The sequence below is a fragment of the Eptatretus burgeri genome, chromosome 5, assembly GCF_056783735.1.
Source record: "Eptatretus burgeri isolate ZD-2024b chromosome 5, Ebu_testis_v1, whole genome shotgun sequence".
NCBI classification, from domain to species: domain Eukaryota; kingdom Metazoa; phylum Chordata; class Myxini; order Myxiniformes; family Myxinidae; genus Eptatretus; species Eptatretus burgeri.
Genome location: NC_140965.1, coordinates 3,731,740 through 3,749,690, shown reverse-complemented (window position 1 = coordinate 3,749,690; position 17,951 = coordinate 3,731,740). Strand labels below are relative to the sequence as shown.

Here is a 17,951-nt window from a genome sequence, read left to right as displayed (position 1 = left end):
AAAATGGTGTTCATAAAAGGGGAACCCAACAGTGTTTTCGAGTTCCTTTTTGAGTCGATGTCCATGTCAGCAGTAACAGTATCAGTATCAGTATCAGTATTAGTATTAGTAGTAGTAGTAGTAGTTTGTTCATGTTTGCCAGTAGTTGGTGAGTGTGAGGGGGAGGGTGTGGGTTATGATGGATCGACCTTGCGTCCGCGTGTCCACGGGTAGGAGACATCTTTTCACCATTGTTCGAAGTTCTTCGCGGCTAATTTTTTATGGGGCTTTTTCAACAATGAGCTATAGCTTGTTTTTACGATTTAGGTCTATTCATAACGGGTTGGACAAATGCACAATGAACTAATAATGTGCATAGAGCGCTTTGATTACTTATAGATACGATATACCAGTAGACGCTTGCGCTCAACAATTGGATTTATTTTACACTCAACGACTTTTAAATGGTACCACTCAACTATTTTCATTGTTTACAATGAACGATTTAAATTGCTGTCACTCGCCTTTGTTTTTTGACGCTGGGGTTTTGAAATTTGAAGCGTTTCTTCTGAACGTGTTAAAACGCTCAAACTAGACTATTTTAAATAGACGCTGCCGATGGACAATTGGAATCATAGCCAAGCTAGACATCGAAGTGTGAACATCCTCGTCATGCCGAAGAAAAGTTTGAAGAATGCTGCAAATAAGTGTCCTGGCCGTGGCCGTGGACGCTGACGCAAGGACGATCCATTATACCGACGTCTTTCAGCCTATGAGTAACTTAAAAGTAACGTCTGTCGACGTGTGGCAACGATCGCGTAACGTGCCAACAACACGTTAATCATCGGTTAGAAATAAGTTTCGGGTACGCTAACCATTACCTCGGTGTGTCTCAACTTATGATTAACTTACAAGTAGCATGTGTTGACGTCTGTCAACGATCGCAGACCGTGCCTACAACTTGTGGCCAGCGTAGCGGAACGTCTGAGTCATACGCCGGCATACGTCGTGAAATTTCAAGCATGAAAAAATTTGAGGACAACCGAAAAGTACAACGTTTAAAGCCAACGTACAATGACGTATAGCAACGTACTACGACGTATGCCAGCGTGCTCTCAATGTTATCAAAACTTACCCATAACGTATTCAACGTGTGCCAGCGTTTTAGAAAAAAAATTCAAAAATCGGCATACGTTGGCTAAAACGTCAAGGTGTGACCGGGCCTTAAGCAGCTGAGATTAAAAGACATTGTAACCCATTTCAATTGGTACATTGCGACTTTGAAAGGTGTCAAAGACTACAGGGAAACAGAAAAAAATTTACTTTACAATATACACTTGTATGAAAACCATTCTGTACAACTCTAACCAACACATCCAGATATGCAGCAACTGTACAATCATTGCCACTCCTGTTTCCAATCAGGGTATTTGGAGAAATCTTGTGAAGCTGCCTATCAAAAAAATTATAGTTAATTACACAAATATATTCGATTCAATGACACGTATGAGATAATATTGTTGCAAATCCTAATGTTTTTTTCCCTCATCGGTTTCTGCATAAATGAAAATTCACAGAAAATAAGAAAAATGTTCACTAGGTGGGTGCTGCAATTCCCACCCATGGTAATACCCTTAACCTGTTGAAACATTATCCCATAAAAAGACACAAAAGTATTAAATAAAATAAATTAACAGCATCTGTAAACTTCTGTTTGTCAAAATAATGAAAACTTGAGTATTTATTTTTAGAAAAGAATGCTCAATCAAACCTGACACATAAAAACGTATTAAAAGAGTTAAAAAAAACTGGTTAATTACTTTAAAGAGTAAATCCGTCACGATTACTAAATCCAAATTTGTATATAAAGTTGAAAAATCAAAAACTTCAACTGATTTGATATTGAGGCATCTAATTCTATCTAAGAACTCCAAAGAAGAATTAATGTTAATTGTTAATTCTTGTTATTAAAGTGTTAATACCAGAATTCTTCTCAATTGCTAAACTATATTTTCTGAACTGCTCCCTAACACCTTGTAAGCCCGAGTTACCAAAAAGGCCTTAGTTATTTTATAACTTGTTTTACGCAGTTCTTCAGCTAAAATGTAGGGTCGGTAGGTCGAAATATAAATATAATTTCAATTTTTAGAAATTATATATTTTTATGATTTTTTTTCGGATGTTCCATATAAAAGACAAGGGTAGGTGGGGTGGGGGGGGGGAATAAATATAAATCTCGGACCAGGAGGATCTAAGAAAACATTGAAGATGAAAAACCATTCAAATGCAGGATGCCATTGTTCACTGTATCATCTGATGTGAAAAACAATAAAGAAGGATTAAAACTTGTTTTACAATATAGTCTGGCATGTTTTTCTTATAGAAACCTGTTGGATCATCAAACAAATGGAAACAATGCTGAGAAAATTACTGTCCAAGTCATAGATGTGTGCGTGCACACCAGTGCATAGTGCTGGATATGATTAAAAAAAGGTGTCTACTCGGAGTCAACATGCTCAAAACGGTCAATCAGAGCCATAACCAGCTTAGTTTTCAGGTGGCATCTGATCGTACCGTCTCCCCATCCCCATGAGCACATCAAAGGCTGATTTCTGGTCCGTTGAAGGCTGAATATCAGCATCTTGCAGGGAAACTTTGACGTACTTGGCACCGAAATCTTTCAATATGAACAGCGGTGTACAACTTTCGATGGAAACAAAATTGGCACGATCGAGAGTAGCGTGCGAATCATCCCTGCTGCTGCACTGAATTGATGCATTAGTTCGGCCAGAATATTTGTCGTCAAGATGTTGCATGATTAAATCACCAATACAGTCACTCGAATTTATACCGCTGACATACTTCTTAACAACTCATGGCTCGCAGACTTCCTCTCCTGTCGCAGACACCGTGTGCCCCTAAATGGAGTTCTTTCATCCCCTCTTCCTGTCCAGGCTGGAGTTACTCAAGATAGCGTTCTGGGTCCTGTTCTTTTTCTGGTTTTCATCAATGATCTCTCCGACTCTCTGGAAAATTCTCTATATCTGTTTGCTGATGACTCCACCCTCTGCCGTACCATCGGTCATCCCTCAGACCGGCAAGCAGCAGCTTCTCCGCTCACTGCAGATCTGGATAAAATCACACACTGCTCCAACACGTGGAACATGTCTTTCAATCCGGACAAATCTCACACTCTCACTATGTCTCTTCGAAAGGACCGTTTAGAAAATCCCGCCATCCACTTTCTCAACAATCCTCTGAAAGAAGTCCTTTCTTTCAAGCCTCTGGGTCTCACTATCTTCCATGACCTTTCCTGGGAAAGCCACATTTCAAACCTCACCTCCAAAACCAGTCGCCGATTGGGAATCCTCCATTGTGCAGAGTCCTTCCTCGGCCCACCTGAGCTCCTGACCACTTACAAAGCTTTTGTCCGCAGCCTGATGGAGTACTGCTCTCTCCTCTGGGCTGGTGCTCCTGCTCCCCACCTTTCTCGGCTTCACGCTATAGAAACCAAGGCATTTCGGATCATTGGCATCTCCCGCAATGAGGCTGAGTCTTTGGGCCTCTCACTCATTCACCGCAGGTGGTCGGTTGTCTTTCTGTCTTCTACCGTCTCCTCTCCAGCCTCGCCCCCCCCAGCTCTCTCTGTGATTTGCCCCCACCACATTTCCGCAGGGCGCTCTAGGTCCTCCAACAACCCCCTTCTGGTAAAACTACCAAAATCACGAATCACTGCTCACCTTCACTCTTTCATTCCTCTTTTTTCCCCACCTTTGGAACAACCTCCCTCACTCTATTCATTCCCATTCTTCCCTCCAGGCCTTCAAAACAGCTGTTCACCACCACCTCTTATCATCCCCCATCCAAATCCTCGATCTTTTATACCCCCGATAATTAATCCACCCAAGCCCACCTCCTTCAAATTCCCTGCTTTCCTTCCTGAAAGTCCCTGTCATGTCCATCTTCTATTCCCCATGTTCCCCGTCCCATCCCTCTCCCTTCCACAAATCTCCTCATGTCTCTGTTCCCCACTGTTTTGTCCTTCTGACTCCCTCCCCTCTTGTCTCATGTCTCCCTTGATGTGCGTTGCGTGTTAGCTCTCACACGAGCCTCGACAAGGTATACAAAAAAAACAAACAACAAACAATCACTTTCACCCCAGAAACAACAATCAATCTGAATCACGCAGGCCACTGCTCAGACGCCATGACCGAAGACAGCTGCGCAGCTCCACTGCGCAGTTTGGTTAAGGGGGACTCGGAATTTTGGTGTGCGTGCACGAAATTATATTTTGAAAATAAATGCCAACGTTTACATTTCGGGTTTTGAAACTTTTGCACCTTCGGCGGAAAATGTATAAATATAAAAGGCTAAAAATGTGTTTTATATTTATATTTCATTTCACCAAATATACCGTCGGCAAATCTGTAAACCAAGTTATAAAATAACTAAGGCCTAACCGATAACTGTTTGATGGAACACTGCCTCGCACCTACTATATACCTGTACTTGTACAGGTTCTTATGAAGCTTAGGGATACAGAAAAAACCAAGGAATACAAAGATTTACCTCTTTATATTTCATGCTGAAATTATTACCTAAAACTTCCTGATGCTCAGAGATAATATCTTCGAACTAAAATGCACACTATTTGATTAAAAAAAAACACCACATGTTTCTGTATTACATTAGTGATATGGAACAAAAAACAGGTCAGAACAATATAAGGCATTGTTAAAAATGCTTGTTTTTGGCAAATAGGACCGTTTTTGCATGAATAATGTTTCTTGTGTAAAATGTATTGTTTTCTTTAGAACAGGCTAAAACACACACATGATGTGAAGAAAGAAGCGCGTTTCTGCATTTGAGTCGTGAAGTAGAATGAAAAACAGGGTCAGACCAAGCAAATGTGTTGTTAAAAATGCTTGCATTATGCAACTGAGACTGTTTTTGCATGAATAAGGTTTCTTGTGTAAAATGTGTTGCTTTGCTTAGTACTAGCTAAAATACACAATATTTGATTAAAAACACGCGTTTCTGCATTAGAATATTGATTTCGAATAAATAACAATGGGGTCAGAACAAGCTACTGCATTGTTAAAAATGCTTGTTCGAGGCAAATTCGACCGTTTTTGTCTGAATTAGGCTTCTTGTGTAAAATATTTTATTTTGCTTGGAACAAGCTATAATAAACACGATGTGATGTAAAGCACATGTTTCTGCATTAGAATAGAGATTTGGAAAAAAAAAATTAACAACAGCAACAGAACAACCTTATATGTTCTTAAAAATGCTTGTATTATGCAACTTTACACCGCTTTTGCATTAATAAGGTTTCTTGTGTACAATGTCGTGTTTTCTGAGAACAGTCTAAAATGCAAAGCATTTCATGAAAAACAAGCGTTTCTGCATTAGAATTGTGATTAAAACAAAAACGGGGTCAGAACAAGCTACTGTGTTGTTGGAAATGCTTGTATTAGACAAATTTGACCGTATTTGCGTGAGTTAGGTTTATTGTGTAAAATATTTTGTTGTCCTGAGAACAAGCTAAAATGTACACTATTTGATGAAAACACGTTTGTGCATTTGTATCGTGATTCAGAACAAAAAACAAGATCAGAACCACCTAATGTGTTGTTAAACACACTTCTTTTCGGCAAATAAGACTGTTTTGCATGAAAAAGGTTTCTCATGTAAAATGTATTGTTTTAATTAGAGCAAGCTACAAAACACTATTTGATGAAAAACATGCGTTTCTCCACTAGAATAGTGATTTGGAGCAAAAAACGGAGTGAGAACAAGCTAATGTTCTATTAAAAACTTTTTCATTCTGCAACTTAAACTGTTTTCGCATGAATAAGGTTTCTGGGTAAAATGTGTTGTTTTGCTTAGTACCAGCTAACTTTCACATATTTGATGAAATACATGTGTTTCTGCATTAGAGTAGCGATATAAAACAAAAACCAGGGTCAGAACAACCTAACGTGTTGTTAAAAATGCTTCGTTTCGGCAAATAAGACCATTTTGCATGAAAAAGGTTTCTCATGTAAAATGTATTGTTTTTCTGAGAACAGATTAGAATACACAGTATGTGAAGGGGGGAACCCCCCCCCCCTGTTTCTGCATTTAAATAGTGAAGTAGAATGAAAAACAGGGTCAGAACAAGCTAAGGTGTTAAAAACACTTACATTTGGCAAATTGGAATGTTTTTGCATGAATAAGGTTATAGTGTAAAATCTGTTGTTTTGCTTAGAACATGCTAAAATACACACTATTTGATGCAAAACATGAGTATCTGCATTAGAATTGTGATTTAGGACAAAAAATGGGGTCTGAACAACCTAATGTGTTGTTAAAAATGCTTGTATTATGCAACTTGGACTGTTTTTGCATGAATAATGTTTCTTGTGTAAAATGTGTTGCTTTGCTTAGGACCAGCTAAAGTATACACACATTATGTGATGAAAAAAATGCGTTTCTGCATTTGAAGGGAGAAGCAAAACAAAAAAAACTGGGTCAGAACAAGCAAATGTGTTGTTAAAAACGGTTGTTTTAGGTAAATGAGATCCATTTTGCATGAATAAGGTTTCTGGTGTAAAATGTATTGTTTTGCCTCAAACAAGCTAAAATGCACACTGTTTAATGAAAGACACACGTTTCTGCATTAGTTTAGTGATATAGCATAAAAAACGGGGTCAGAGCAATCTAAAGTGATGTTTAAAATGTTAGTTTTAGGCAAGTTAGACCATTTTTGCCTGAATAAGATTTCTTGTTTAAAATGTGTTGCTTTGCTTATTACCAGCTAAAATACATGCTATTTGATGAAAAACACACGTTTCTGCATTAGATTCATGATATAGAACAAAAAACGGGATCAGAGCAGTCTAATTTGATGTTAAAAACACTTGTTTTAGGTAAATAAGACCGTTTTTGCATGAATAAGGAATCTTGTGTAAAATGCAATGTTTTGCTAAGAACAGGCTAAAATACACAATATTTGATGAAAAATACACGTTTCTGCACTAGAATAGTGATTTGGAGCAAAAAACGGAGTGAGAACAAGCTCATGTGCTGTTAAAAACCCTTCCTTTATTCAACCTAGTCCGTTATGACATGAATAAGGTTTATTGGCTAAAATGTTGTTTTTCTTAGTACCAACTAATATACACACTATTTCAAGAAAAACACACGCTTCTGCATTATATTCGTGATTTAGAATAAAAAACGGGGTCAAAGCAATCTAAAGTGATGTTAAAATTCTTGTTTTTAGGCAAATAAGACCATTTTTGCATGAATGAGGTTTCTTGTGTAAAATATATTGTTTTCCTTAGAACAGGATAAAATACAAACTATTTGATGAAAAACATGCATTTCTGCATGGGAATAGTGATTTAGAACAAAAAGTGGGGTCAGAACAACCTAATGTGTTGTTAAAAATGCTTGTTTTAGGCAAATATGATAATTATTGCATGAAAAAGGTTTCTCGTGTAAAAGGTATTGTTTTCCTTAGAACAAGCAAAAATACACTCTCATTCATGAAAAACACATGTTTCTGCAATAGAATAGTGATTTGGAATTTTTAAAAAATGGCGTCAGAATGAGCTAATGTGTCATAAACGCTTGTATTATGCAACTTACACCGTTTTTGCAGAAATAAGGTTTCTTGTGTAAAATGTAATGTTTTGCTTAGACCAAGCTGAAATACACAATCTTTGATGAAAAACACACGTTTCTGCATAGCAAAGTGATTTAGAACAAACTAGAAGGGAACTCTTCAACATCGTGACGTCACTAGATATACCTCCGCGCACATTATTACATCATTATGCATACTTGTACCAACATTGATTTAAATCCCTAAACACAGATGCAAAATATTAAATAATTCTGTATGCCAGAGCATGCGTCCGATCAGGTTGATATTTAAAACATATATTCCACATGTCTACTAGATCATAACTGTCACATTTCACATCGATTGATGAAGTGGTTCAAGAGAACAAATTTTTTGAAGATTTTTCATTCAAACGAATATTGCTTCCAGACCATGTGAACTATTAATTATTTGTGAACACCATGGTATCCCCAAGGCTTGGGGAACATGTAAGTGAAGTTTCCCCTCAAGCTGTCAAGCTGTTCTGGAGAAGATTTTAAAAATTTTATTCTTCAAAAAAATCATAGCTGCCAAACCATGTGACCTACGATGTCAAAGGTGGAGAAGTTTTCATTCCTCATGGTTCGGCGATCATACCTGTAAAGTTTCACCTCGATCTGTTCAGCCATTTCAGAGAAGATTTTTGAAGGTTTTATGTTAAAAACAATATGGCTGCAGACCCATGTGACTGATGATGCCATCAATTTTTTTGCCAATTACAATTTAGTCCTAGATGACCCTCAAAATTTTTCATACTGATCGGATAAAGCATTTGACATATGCAATTATGATATCATAATGAAGCCACGTATGACATCATCAAAAAATCAAACTTGTTTCCCATGGAGAGTACTTCACATGTGCCAAGGTTCAATTTTTTCCATGGAGCAGTTTTGGAGATTATAGAGGTACAAATCTTTTCCTTTTTCCAACATGGCTACCACCCCACATGACCTATGGCATCACAATTATTATTTTTAAATTCTGCATGAGTTGTCGAATCGATAGTGAAAATTTTGTGTCAATCGGATAAGTGGTTGAAGAGAAAACAGAGAAAACTAGAAGGTACTCGGTTGAGCGCATACCTCCACCACGTAATGCCTTATCCACGAGAACCTATCAGGCCCAATACATTTTTGAAATGCAATGCTATATATTGTTTTTGGCACGATCTCTCAATTAAATGGTGAAGAATCACTTTTGAAATGATCAGATCTGGATCTTCACCAAAATCGAATCAATTCGTCCATGCTCCACACCCAACCTCCCCACCAAGTTTCATGCAAATCTGTCCACAACTTTTTGAGATATCTTGTACACAAACAGACAAACAAACAGACAAGCCGGTAGATGGCGATGGGCTGCCGAGCAGGACTGTTAGTATTGCGACACTTTGACCGCTGACCTAGTGGAGATAGGTCATTATGCAAATGAGCAAACTTGTACTACTCATCAGGGAGTATTCACGTGCAAAAATTTTAATTTATAATTTTTTTATATATAAATTAAATAATAATTTTTTTATTCACGTGCAAGGACTTTTAAAAGAGTTGTTTCTCCTTCCTTGCTTGATGCTCAACATATTGCTACGGTTCCAGGGGTATAGGGAAGAATTTAATACGGAATATAGCATTGTGTAGAGTTGATTGGTCTGTGGACTTGGAGGAGGAATCTCGTAACTAAGTAGGAAAACTTTGAGCTTAAGTGCTATGTGTCACCACACGATGGGTGGTGCGGTGTTAGCCTCGGAGTAAGAATAAGTTCCCCAGTATGTGATTGCCCTCTGCGATTTTTCCTGATGTTTTTATATGTCAACGTCAGAAATAAAGGTGGGGAATGCATCCCTGAAACCACAACAAACGGGCAGAAAGTCCCGCCTTCAAACAAAGGTTAACAATAAGTAAAGTCATGCCCCCGAAGCACAATTGGTGGGCGTGACGTCAGAAGCTAGCCGAGCAGGAGCTAGCCCCGCCTTCTCGGGGTTGGTGCGAGCAGGCCACGCCCGAAGGCGGATCTTAAAGAGAAAAAAGGAGCACACAGGAGAGGTGGTGGATCCGAATAAAGAAGTGGAGTGATGAAAAGGAGCTTGCACATTTTTAGAGGATTATAGTGGCGCATTTTGAGAAGCGAAGGAAAGGGAATGCACAGGAGAGGTTGCGCATTTTTAGGAGGAAGAAGAAGTTGGCTTGGCATTCTGGGAGAGCCATGATCAGAGTGGTGGCACAAGGTGCATTCATTGTTTGGAGAGGCGAGAGCAGGGATTGAGCACACACCGAAGAGGACGACACGTCCATTGAAACCGTGTTGCGGCGGTTTGGCTCATGTAGCAAAGTAAAACGCCAGCCTTTTTCTTCTGGTCGGGTCGATGAGGACGAGCGGAGCACCCGAAGCTGTTGCACTGGGGCTTTGAGCCTTTATGTGGAGTGCCGCTCGCGGATTGCCTGGCGTTCGTCCCGCTACGAGAGAAGCGCCTCAATTCCAGTTCCACAAGGATCAGCTCTGGGCCAAACTAAGTGAAGCAATAGTTTGGAAGGAGGGTTTTTCTTTTTATTTTGTTTCCCCATTGTCCATATTTGTGTCTGTGTGCGAGGCCTCGACTGTAGGATTTATTTATTTAATATTATTATTATTATTTCCTTTTGAATAATTGTCCTTTGTAAATATTGGTTTGTGTTCATTTTAAGAAACTGTATTTGTCCATTTGGAGTGGGGTTCGAGGATAAACCCCCTGCACATTTGTTTCATTCCCCATACTCCGAAACCCGTCCGCAATTGCCCTCCGCCATGCCCTTCAAGCACGTGTTAAAATCTCCGAGGATCAACGTGTCCGCCTCTTATTAATAAGGAACTGCTCGGCCGTCCCGGGGGCTGTCGGTGTTAACCGCCCGTCACCACAATTTGGGTTGGGGGGTTAACCTGGGCTGGCCACCCCCGTGACAATATTAAAAGGACAAGCAGAGTACCCGTCATACGGGCGATCTTGTTCCAAGCATGCAACACGTTCTTCTGAAGCACACCTTTATTTGAGTGGTGTATAGGTAACTGACAGCTCTGTATCGGCCAAAAAACAACCTGGGTTACGTGCCTGAAGCTAAAATATACCGACTGCTTAGAATTCAAAACACCTCACTGTACTGTAAATGGGTGGGGACTTGTAATACCCTCCTCCACTTGGAGATGGTGGTAGATGGTACACATTTACATAGAGAATTTGCATCACCCAAGACCACTGGCAAGGATAAAAACATTCAGAAACGTTAATTGGGATCATGCTGATCCTATGCAGCAAGTGTGGATGTAATCAGCCCAGAACTATAGGAGTGGTAGTGTGACAAACAAACACACAAACACTAGTCCATGAATTACAGTAAGGATGTAGCACAGAAAACAACCATAAGTTGGCAATATTAGTGCAGACTTTGGGCCTAATGGTCACTTCCTGTGATGAATTTCCTTGTGAGAGAACATACATTATTATTTAGTCTTGTAAACACAATATTCATTTGTATTATTTGTAATTCATGCAATTGTCATGACATCATTACCTTGAGACTGAACCGTTGGGTGAGATTGCGCTGACTTCTACTTTTTGTATATTCTTCAAATTGCCACCGAGCTTCAGGTTCACGGACGTCACCTTTCTCGTTTCCTTAAAACGGAAATTCCAGAATGTACCGATGTTGTTGTAGCTAGTAGAGCATGATGTTTCATCATCATCCACAGTTGTTTCAGGGTCTGAATTCAACTGAAGATGATTTTGTGACGGTTTGCCTTCCACTGAAAAAATAATATTTACAAAAAAAAAACACACACACACACACACATTAGCAGAGTACATGAAAAGTTCAACAGACTACCAAATATAATTTGTACACAACAAACCAGAAAAGGTGTATCTCACTCACCTTGCAAAATCTCCCCAAAACAGGTGCAAATGGAAGATGTCAAGAACCAAACCAAAACAGCACCAAATACAGCCCCAACAATTGCAAAAACAGACAAAAGAAAAATACAAGATGAAATAGCAACATATATAGTGACAATTGGGAGAAAGACAAAAGAGCAGGGAAATATTTTAAAAAAGAAAAAAAAATAAGAGTTGCACAGAATGGGGCTGGACAAAGAATAGGGTTCAGCGATATATCAATATTCCGGTTATGTTGTTATAATTTTCCATGTCAATTATACCGGTTTTGGAATTCTGAATATACCGGGATACCGAAAAAAAAATTGATGTGGAAAAAAGTACCGGTTTTATCACCAACAGATCAAAGAAAGGTACAATGTTTAAAAAGCTTTGATGCACTTGGTGTCTCGGTTTAAACGTGGAACAGGACCAGTGCAACGTATGACGTCAAGATGTACCAGTAAGTAAGTTCAGTAGGATTTAACTTTTAACCCTCAGTGTTCGAGCTCATCATCTCCGAACAAGAAATCCTGTTTTTCTTTCCCCTCGAGGCTGTTTTTAAAGGAATTGCCAATTGGTTATTTATATGAATCGGGTGTGTTTTAGAAACCCTGTGCCGAATCGATGATATGCAATACCGGTGTGAACTTTCAACTCGTTCCTGTTCCCAGAATAAGAGAAGTCTTCAATCTGCAGATAAAATGGACTTCCAGTTCCCGGTCGTTGTTTCGAGAGATGGGAGAGGGAAATGGCGTTGAGTTTAGCGTGTTTCATTCCCTGAGTAATGTCCCCAGTCCCCTGAGTCTTGACTCTCCAGCTTTTGTCTTTTAGTTGAACAATTCATCTTTCAATCCCTCTTTAACCCTATAATGTTGTTGCCATCGAAATTCGGAACAACCACCCAGAAACCATAGTTCATTTTATCTAGGCCTTTAATCACGCTTTGCCTCCAGGCATCTCTCCATTTTCGCCATTGTCCCCAAATCCTCCTTCCTCTTTCTGCCTCGCCCACTCTTATTCCTCATCTTTCAACGCTTCTCTAACTCCAGCGACCCATCCATCGCCGGTCCCTCGTCCTTTATCTTCCAAGAGGCTCCTCATGATCTCCTCAGTCCTCATGATCTCCTCGGTCCTCACTCCTCACGATCCTGCCCTTTTTACAGTTCAAACCCCGTAATTCCCTAGGGAAACTTCCCTCCCCCGAATCCACACGTTCGTTCCTCCATCTCAAACCCCTCTCGACATCCTTTACCCTCCCAACCCCCACATCACACATCATCCTCTTCAAACCTCCCTGTTCAATAAATTCAGAAACAGAAATAGATAAAATACGAATCTCCTCGTTCAGATTACTCCTTGTATTGTAGAAAACACTATTCAAACCATCATTATCAATCTTCAATCTTGGACACATGATCCTCAAAGGAGAAATGGGTTTTGATTGTTAACCATAAAGGGTAAAGAAAAGCAAAAGTTTTTGTGACAAAGCCAAACACATATACTTTAACCTGAAGTTCAAAGTACATGGTGTTGTGCAAACTTGTCAAAGCAAAAAGATGTACATCTTGTTCTTCCGGCCCAAATGCACGGCGATACAAACTTGCATGCGTTGTTTATCTGTTGAGAAACGCCATTTTAAACTAGAGCGGAACTCGGTGGAGTACATACCTCTGCTCGGCTGAACAGTTTACGTTTTGTATCCCACTGATACAGTGTGGCAGATAAAAGCCAAATGCAGGAGTAATCATTCAAATTGTGATAGAAGCATGAAATTAATCATGAGTCATCCTGAGAAGTAACATCTTTTTTTGAAAAAAAAAACCTTATTGGACGTGAAAAATATTCAATATGTCTGCCAATTTCAAGATCGCGGCCACCTGAATCTCCAAATCAAGTGATGAGGTATTACCAATTCAAATTAAATTGCAAATTATGTGTGAATAGTCAAGATTTGTCATGCATTTGCTTTAGAGGTTACATACGGTATACCAATTTAATTGACTAGATCCCCAATCTTGGGAGGTCTTCCCTCCAATAATGGAATGTACCCTCTTGCCGTGATTTAGAGTCCTCTTTTTGTATCATGCAAGATCTTTAAGACGTTAAATATACATTCCTCAAAACTTTGTGAGAATGAGGTAAAAGGGAAAAAGACGTCAGAAATGGAAAGGAGGCTAAAGCACATGTCTTTAGGCCCATTCATCTTCATGGTGTGCACATAGCTGCTGTTTAGTTGTTATAAGAAGGTGTGTAACTCGTAGCTCTATAACCTAGTAACCTGTGTTATATCTGTGATGAATTTCAAGCTTTACCTACTGTATATAATGCCTTTTCACACAATTTTCTGGAGTCTTTTTCCGAAATGCGTTGGTATGCCAGTGCCAAGTTGGACCCTCGAGCAATTTATTCACGGTGTGCTTTCAAGCTTATTCAAAACATATCACAAATTATTCCAATCAACGATTTGGAGCCAATTTTCCTTTCATAATGTATTGTTATCACTATTACACTTCGAGATTCAGTCGACACCTGTACGTTGAATCATGCACTGTCAAAACATGGAGTTCAAGATGGTAGCAATGGATTGGAGCAAATGCTGTCTGTGTCAGAGAAGGAATCACTAGAGCTCATCCAAGCAAAAAGCATCAAGTCTGGTGCAGGATTATCAGATGGCTACAAAAAGCTTGCTGAGAGCATACCAATACGGCAGAAGTTGAACGCCCTTCCAATTCCTATCAACCTTTCAAGAATTGATGATGGCGATGGCATTGAGGCCACTTTTAGAAAGGCCACTCTATATGATTGTTCAAGGCCACTCCTGGTTACAAATGTAAATGAAGCCAGAAGGGAATTTCTTACTCAAAAGAGCCATGCATCTGATTCCATACCACCAACTAGTGCATCACTCCTGCAGCATGCCCTCAGGGCTGCTGTAGAAGTAATTTTACATATCCATATGTGCACATACACCCACCAACATTGTTAACAGACACATACAGTACAGACACGAAAGTACATATAGAGACATGACAGAAGTAAATAGACACCATGATTTAAAAAAGAAATTATTTTTTGAACATTTGAAGTACATTTGATCCATTTTAATACATACACTTAACTAGTATTTGGTAGACTTGCCATTTGCAGATTTCAACACTTTTACTCTTTCAGGCATAGAACTAACGAGTACGGAAATTTTCTTTTGTGGGATTTCTGTTCAGGCTTCACACAAAAGGTTTATCAATTCTTCCCGTGATGTTGGTTTCCTGGACTTTTTTTCCACACAGCTCGATCCAATGTGGTCCAGAGGTGTTCAATGGGATTCATGTCAGGAGACTGACTTGGCCATGGAAGTCGCTTGATCCCATTTCTGTCCTGCCATTCTTGGGTCTTTTTTGCAGTGTGGAATGGAGCTCCATCTTTCATGAACAGAGTGCTGTTTTTAACAATCTTACCAGCAGAGAAGATAGGGAGAAGTCCATCCTCTAGGATAGAAATGTGTGTCGTGGTGTTGATGTTGCCAACACACTCCACAAGCTCTGACCGACCAGTGTTCCAAATTGCTCCCCACACCATCACTGAAAAATCACCGTGTTTGACAGTTGTCTGCAATTGGTTCAAAGAAAAGTCTCGACTGGGAAGTTCCAGACCCTTACACATCCACTGTCAGAAAATTGAGTAAATTGGGACTCATCTGAAAAAAATGAGTTTGCCAAAACTCCAAGGGTGAGTTGGCCATCTCGTCGGCCCACTTCTTTCTCCTTTGGATGTTAACTGGTCTAAGAAGAGGTTTTCTTCTCGCTGCTCTCCCATAGTAGCCCAGTTGATGAAGGTACCGCACGGCAGTTCTTGAGCTAACTTGGACCTCCTCTGCAACATCTGCGGCCTTGCAATGGGGAGTTTTCTCAATGGATCGCTTGACAGTTCGAAGACACCTTTCTGAGCACCCAGGTCGACCAGAACGGGAAGCTGTGGATTCCTTGCCTTTGCTGGTGAATTGAATAATCTCCCGATTGACCGGAGAAAGCGGAATGCCAAGGATCTGAGCTATCTGACGCTGACTGACTCCACCTTCCGATTAGCCAACAATTCGTCCTCTTTGAAAATTGCAAAGGTCGTGTGCTCCTTGGGTTCAAGGCATAGTTAATTGTTGTACAAGACCCAGGAACTCGTTTCTGCAAATATATTGTTGAATATTAGTACAAATCACTGAGTAAAACTTGCTTTAAGCAGATGAAATGAATAAATTTAAGGTGTCTATTTACATCTGTCATGACTCTGTACATATACATATCTACATCATATCACACATACATTCACAAAAGTATACATGTATACTCTTGATAAAAAATAAATTGCTGTCCAGCTGACTTCTCCATCCATTTTCAACCTGCTGAATTTAAATTTGTATGAACTGTTACCTGAGAAAAGTTACCACCCCTAAAGTCATAAGTTAATTCAAAGCTGTATTGAAACCTGTGACATTTGTATTTTTGTAATTTGGGAGTTGGGGTACTAGATTATTGCAGTATATTTATATTACACTTATGCTTATAAATGCTGTTGTGGTTATTATAAAATGTATCACCCCTCTGTTATCAGCTTATATCAAGAAAACTACTTCTTCTGTGATGGTTTCTCGAAATATACCTGCCTCTGCAGAGACCAATTTTGAAGAAAAATTTCAAGACCTATGTAAAATTGCGTCTGAAGAAATGTTGTCCGAAGAAGGACAAAAGGTGGGAATGTAGAAGTAATTTTACATATTGACATGTGCACATATATCCATCTACATTGGTAACAGACACATAGGTACACATACATATACATACAGTATCTACATCATATTCACACATACATTCACAAACATATACATGTATACTCTTGATAGAAATAAATTGCAATACATTGATGAATTCTATTGAAACACAGTGTTGCATGACTAAAATGCAAATGTCTGTACTTTTCCATTTTATTACTAAACCCATATCTGCCAGCTATGGACTGCTGGCGGACAAAGGAATGTTGAAGGTCACACACCCTCTTTGTGGGCAGGCTGCCCAGGAAGAGAAAAGGTGGGAGGACGCTTGTCCGAATGGCTCAAGGAATAGACAGGCTTTGCAGAATTGCTTATGTGAAATGTCTGATTTGTATGAACTGGAGGAATTATTTATTATGGGATACACTGACATAGCTCAAGGCTCAACTCATTCACTAAAATAACCAAAGGTCACCCTGAAACCAGGTAACAGAAAGTCTGAATTGCAAAACTGACCAAAAGTCTGTCCATTGGCTCAGAGCATCATGGCCCACAATAAATTTTTCCCCCGGTCTGTTTCACTTTAATGTAGAAGTGTAGCTGTTGCGTTGCTCGAACATGTTACCCCCAAGAAACCCATCCTCAAGGTTCTGTTGACACTCCATCACTGTTCCAAGTGCCACTGACACTGTTTTTTTATCGCCAGATGTATCTTGTTTTGTTTAACCATCTTGCGCTATGTAAACCGCATCCTTGCCGACTTGAGTATAAAAGAACTCTAACTGGAGCACTCGGGCAGAGAGATTCTGTGCAGAAACTGTGTGCGCTTCTCTCTCCATGCATGGAGAATAAATATTGAACTGTTCCACTTCACCATGTATGTCTGCATAAGCGTGCATGCATGTATAAATTATTGGACTCTCTTACATTAAAAACCTGATTGGAAACTGAGTTTTCTTCCACACTGCTTACCAAGCAGGTGATGTTTTGGGGACTACCTTGGTTTCTGACTCCAGCTTCCCACACTGAGCAATTGGGGATGGCATATGGATGCCAATGGAGCATGGAACATAATTTGGAGTAATGAAAGCCCAATTGCTGAAACATAAAGGGAACTTGCAAATCACAGTTGTAAGAAGACTTATGCAGGCAGATGCAAATGTCTTTGTTCCAGCCTACCATGTACTTATCACTGTACATGCCCTTGTGAATTTCAATGATTTCATGAAAAAATAGAACACCACTAGTCTAACTGAAGAAATGATAAGATGTTGACTTGCATGTTTCAGCAATGGGTAAATGATGTCAGGGAAACATTTATTAATTTCTGTTTATACTGCTTATTGCAAATCATTTACAATTTGAAATTGCCAAGTCCACCATTTTGAAATTGACACCATATTCAATGTCTTAACATTACCTTTTGGATTTTTTAAAATTTTCTTATTATGAGGAAGTCATGTGGTACACTTCAGTGTGTTGCTCTTATGCGAATTATGAAAAGCGACTCTGACGAAAGAGGCAGTTATATGATTTTATAGGTCATATAGTCTGCCATATTGGCTATGCCACCATTTTGAATATTTTCTGATGTCCAGTGGAGTTTTTAATAAAAGTATCCTCTTCGGAGTTCTCATGCAAAATTTTATGAT

The 17,951-nt window shown here is 39.4% G+C and overlaps 2 protein-coding genes across 3 annotated transcripts in view; one reads left to right on the top strand and one right to left on the bottom strand.

The window, feature by feature from the left end:
* LOC147025723 (uncharacterized) overlaps positions 1–17,951 on the bottom strand; it is a 132,972-nt gene that overhangs the window by 54,887 nt on the left and 60,134 nt on the right. The window contains exon 5 of the mRNA XM_085880423.1: positions 11,179–11,410. Coding sequence (XP_085736549.1) covers positions 11,179–11,410 — 232 coding nt within the window. The remainder of the gene's footprint in view (positions 1–11,178; positions 11,411–17,951) is intronic.
* Positions 1–17,951, top strand: part of LOC147025725 (uncharacterized) — a 115,183-nt gene that overhangs the window by 78,031 nt on the left and 19,201 nt on the right. For both annotated transcript variants that reach the window (XM_085880428.1, XM_085880427.1), the window contains exons 5-6: positions 16,203–16,279; positions 16,538–16,615. In XM_085880428.1, coding sequence (XP_085736554.1) covers positions 16,203–16,279; positions 16,538–16,615 — 155 coding nt within the window. The remainder of the gene's footprint in view (positions 1–16,202; positions 16,280–16,537; positions 16,616–17,951) is intronic.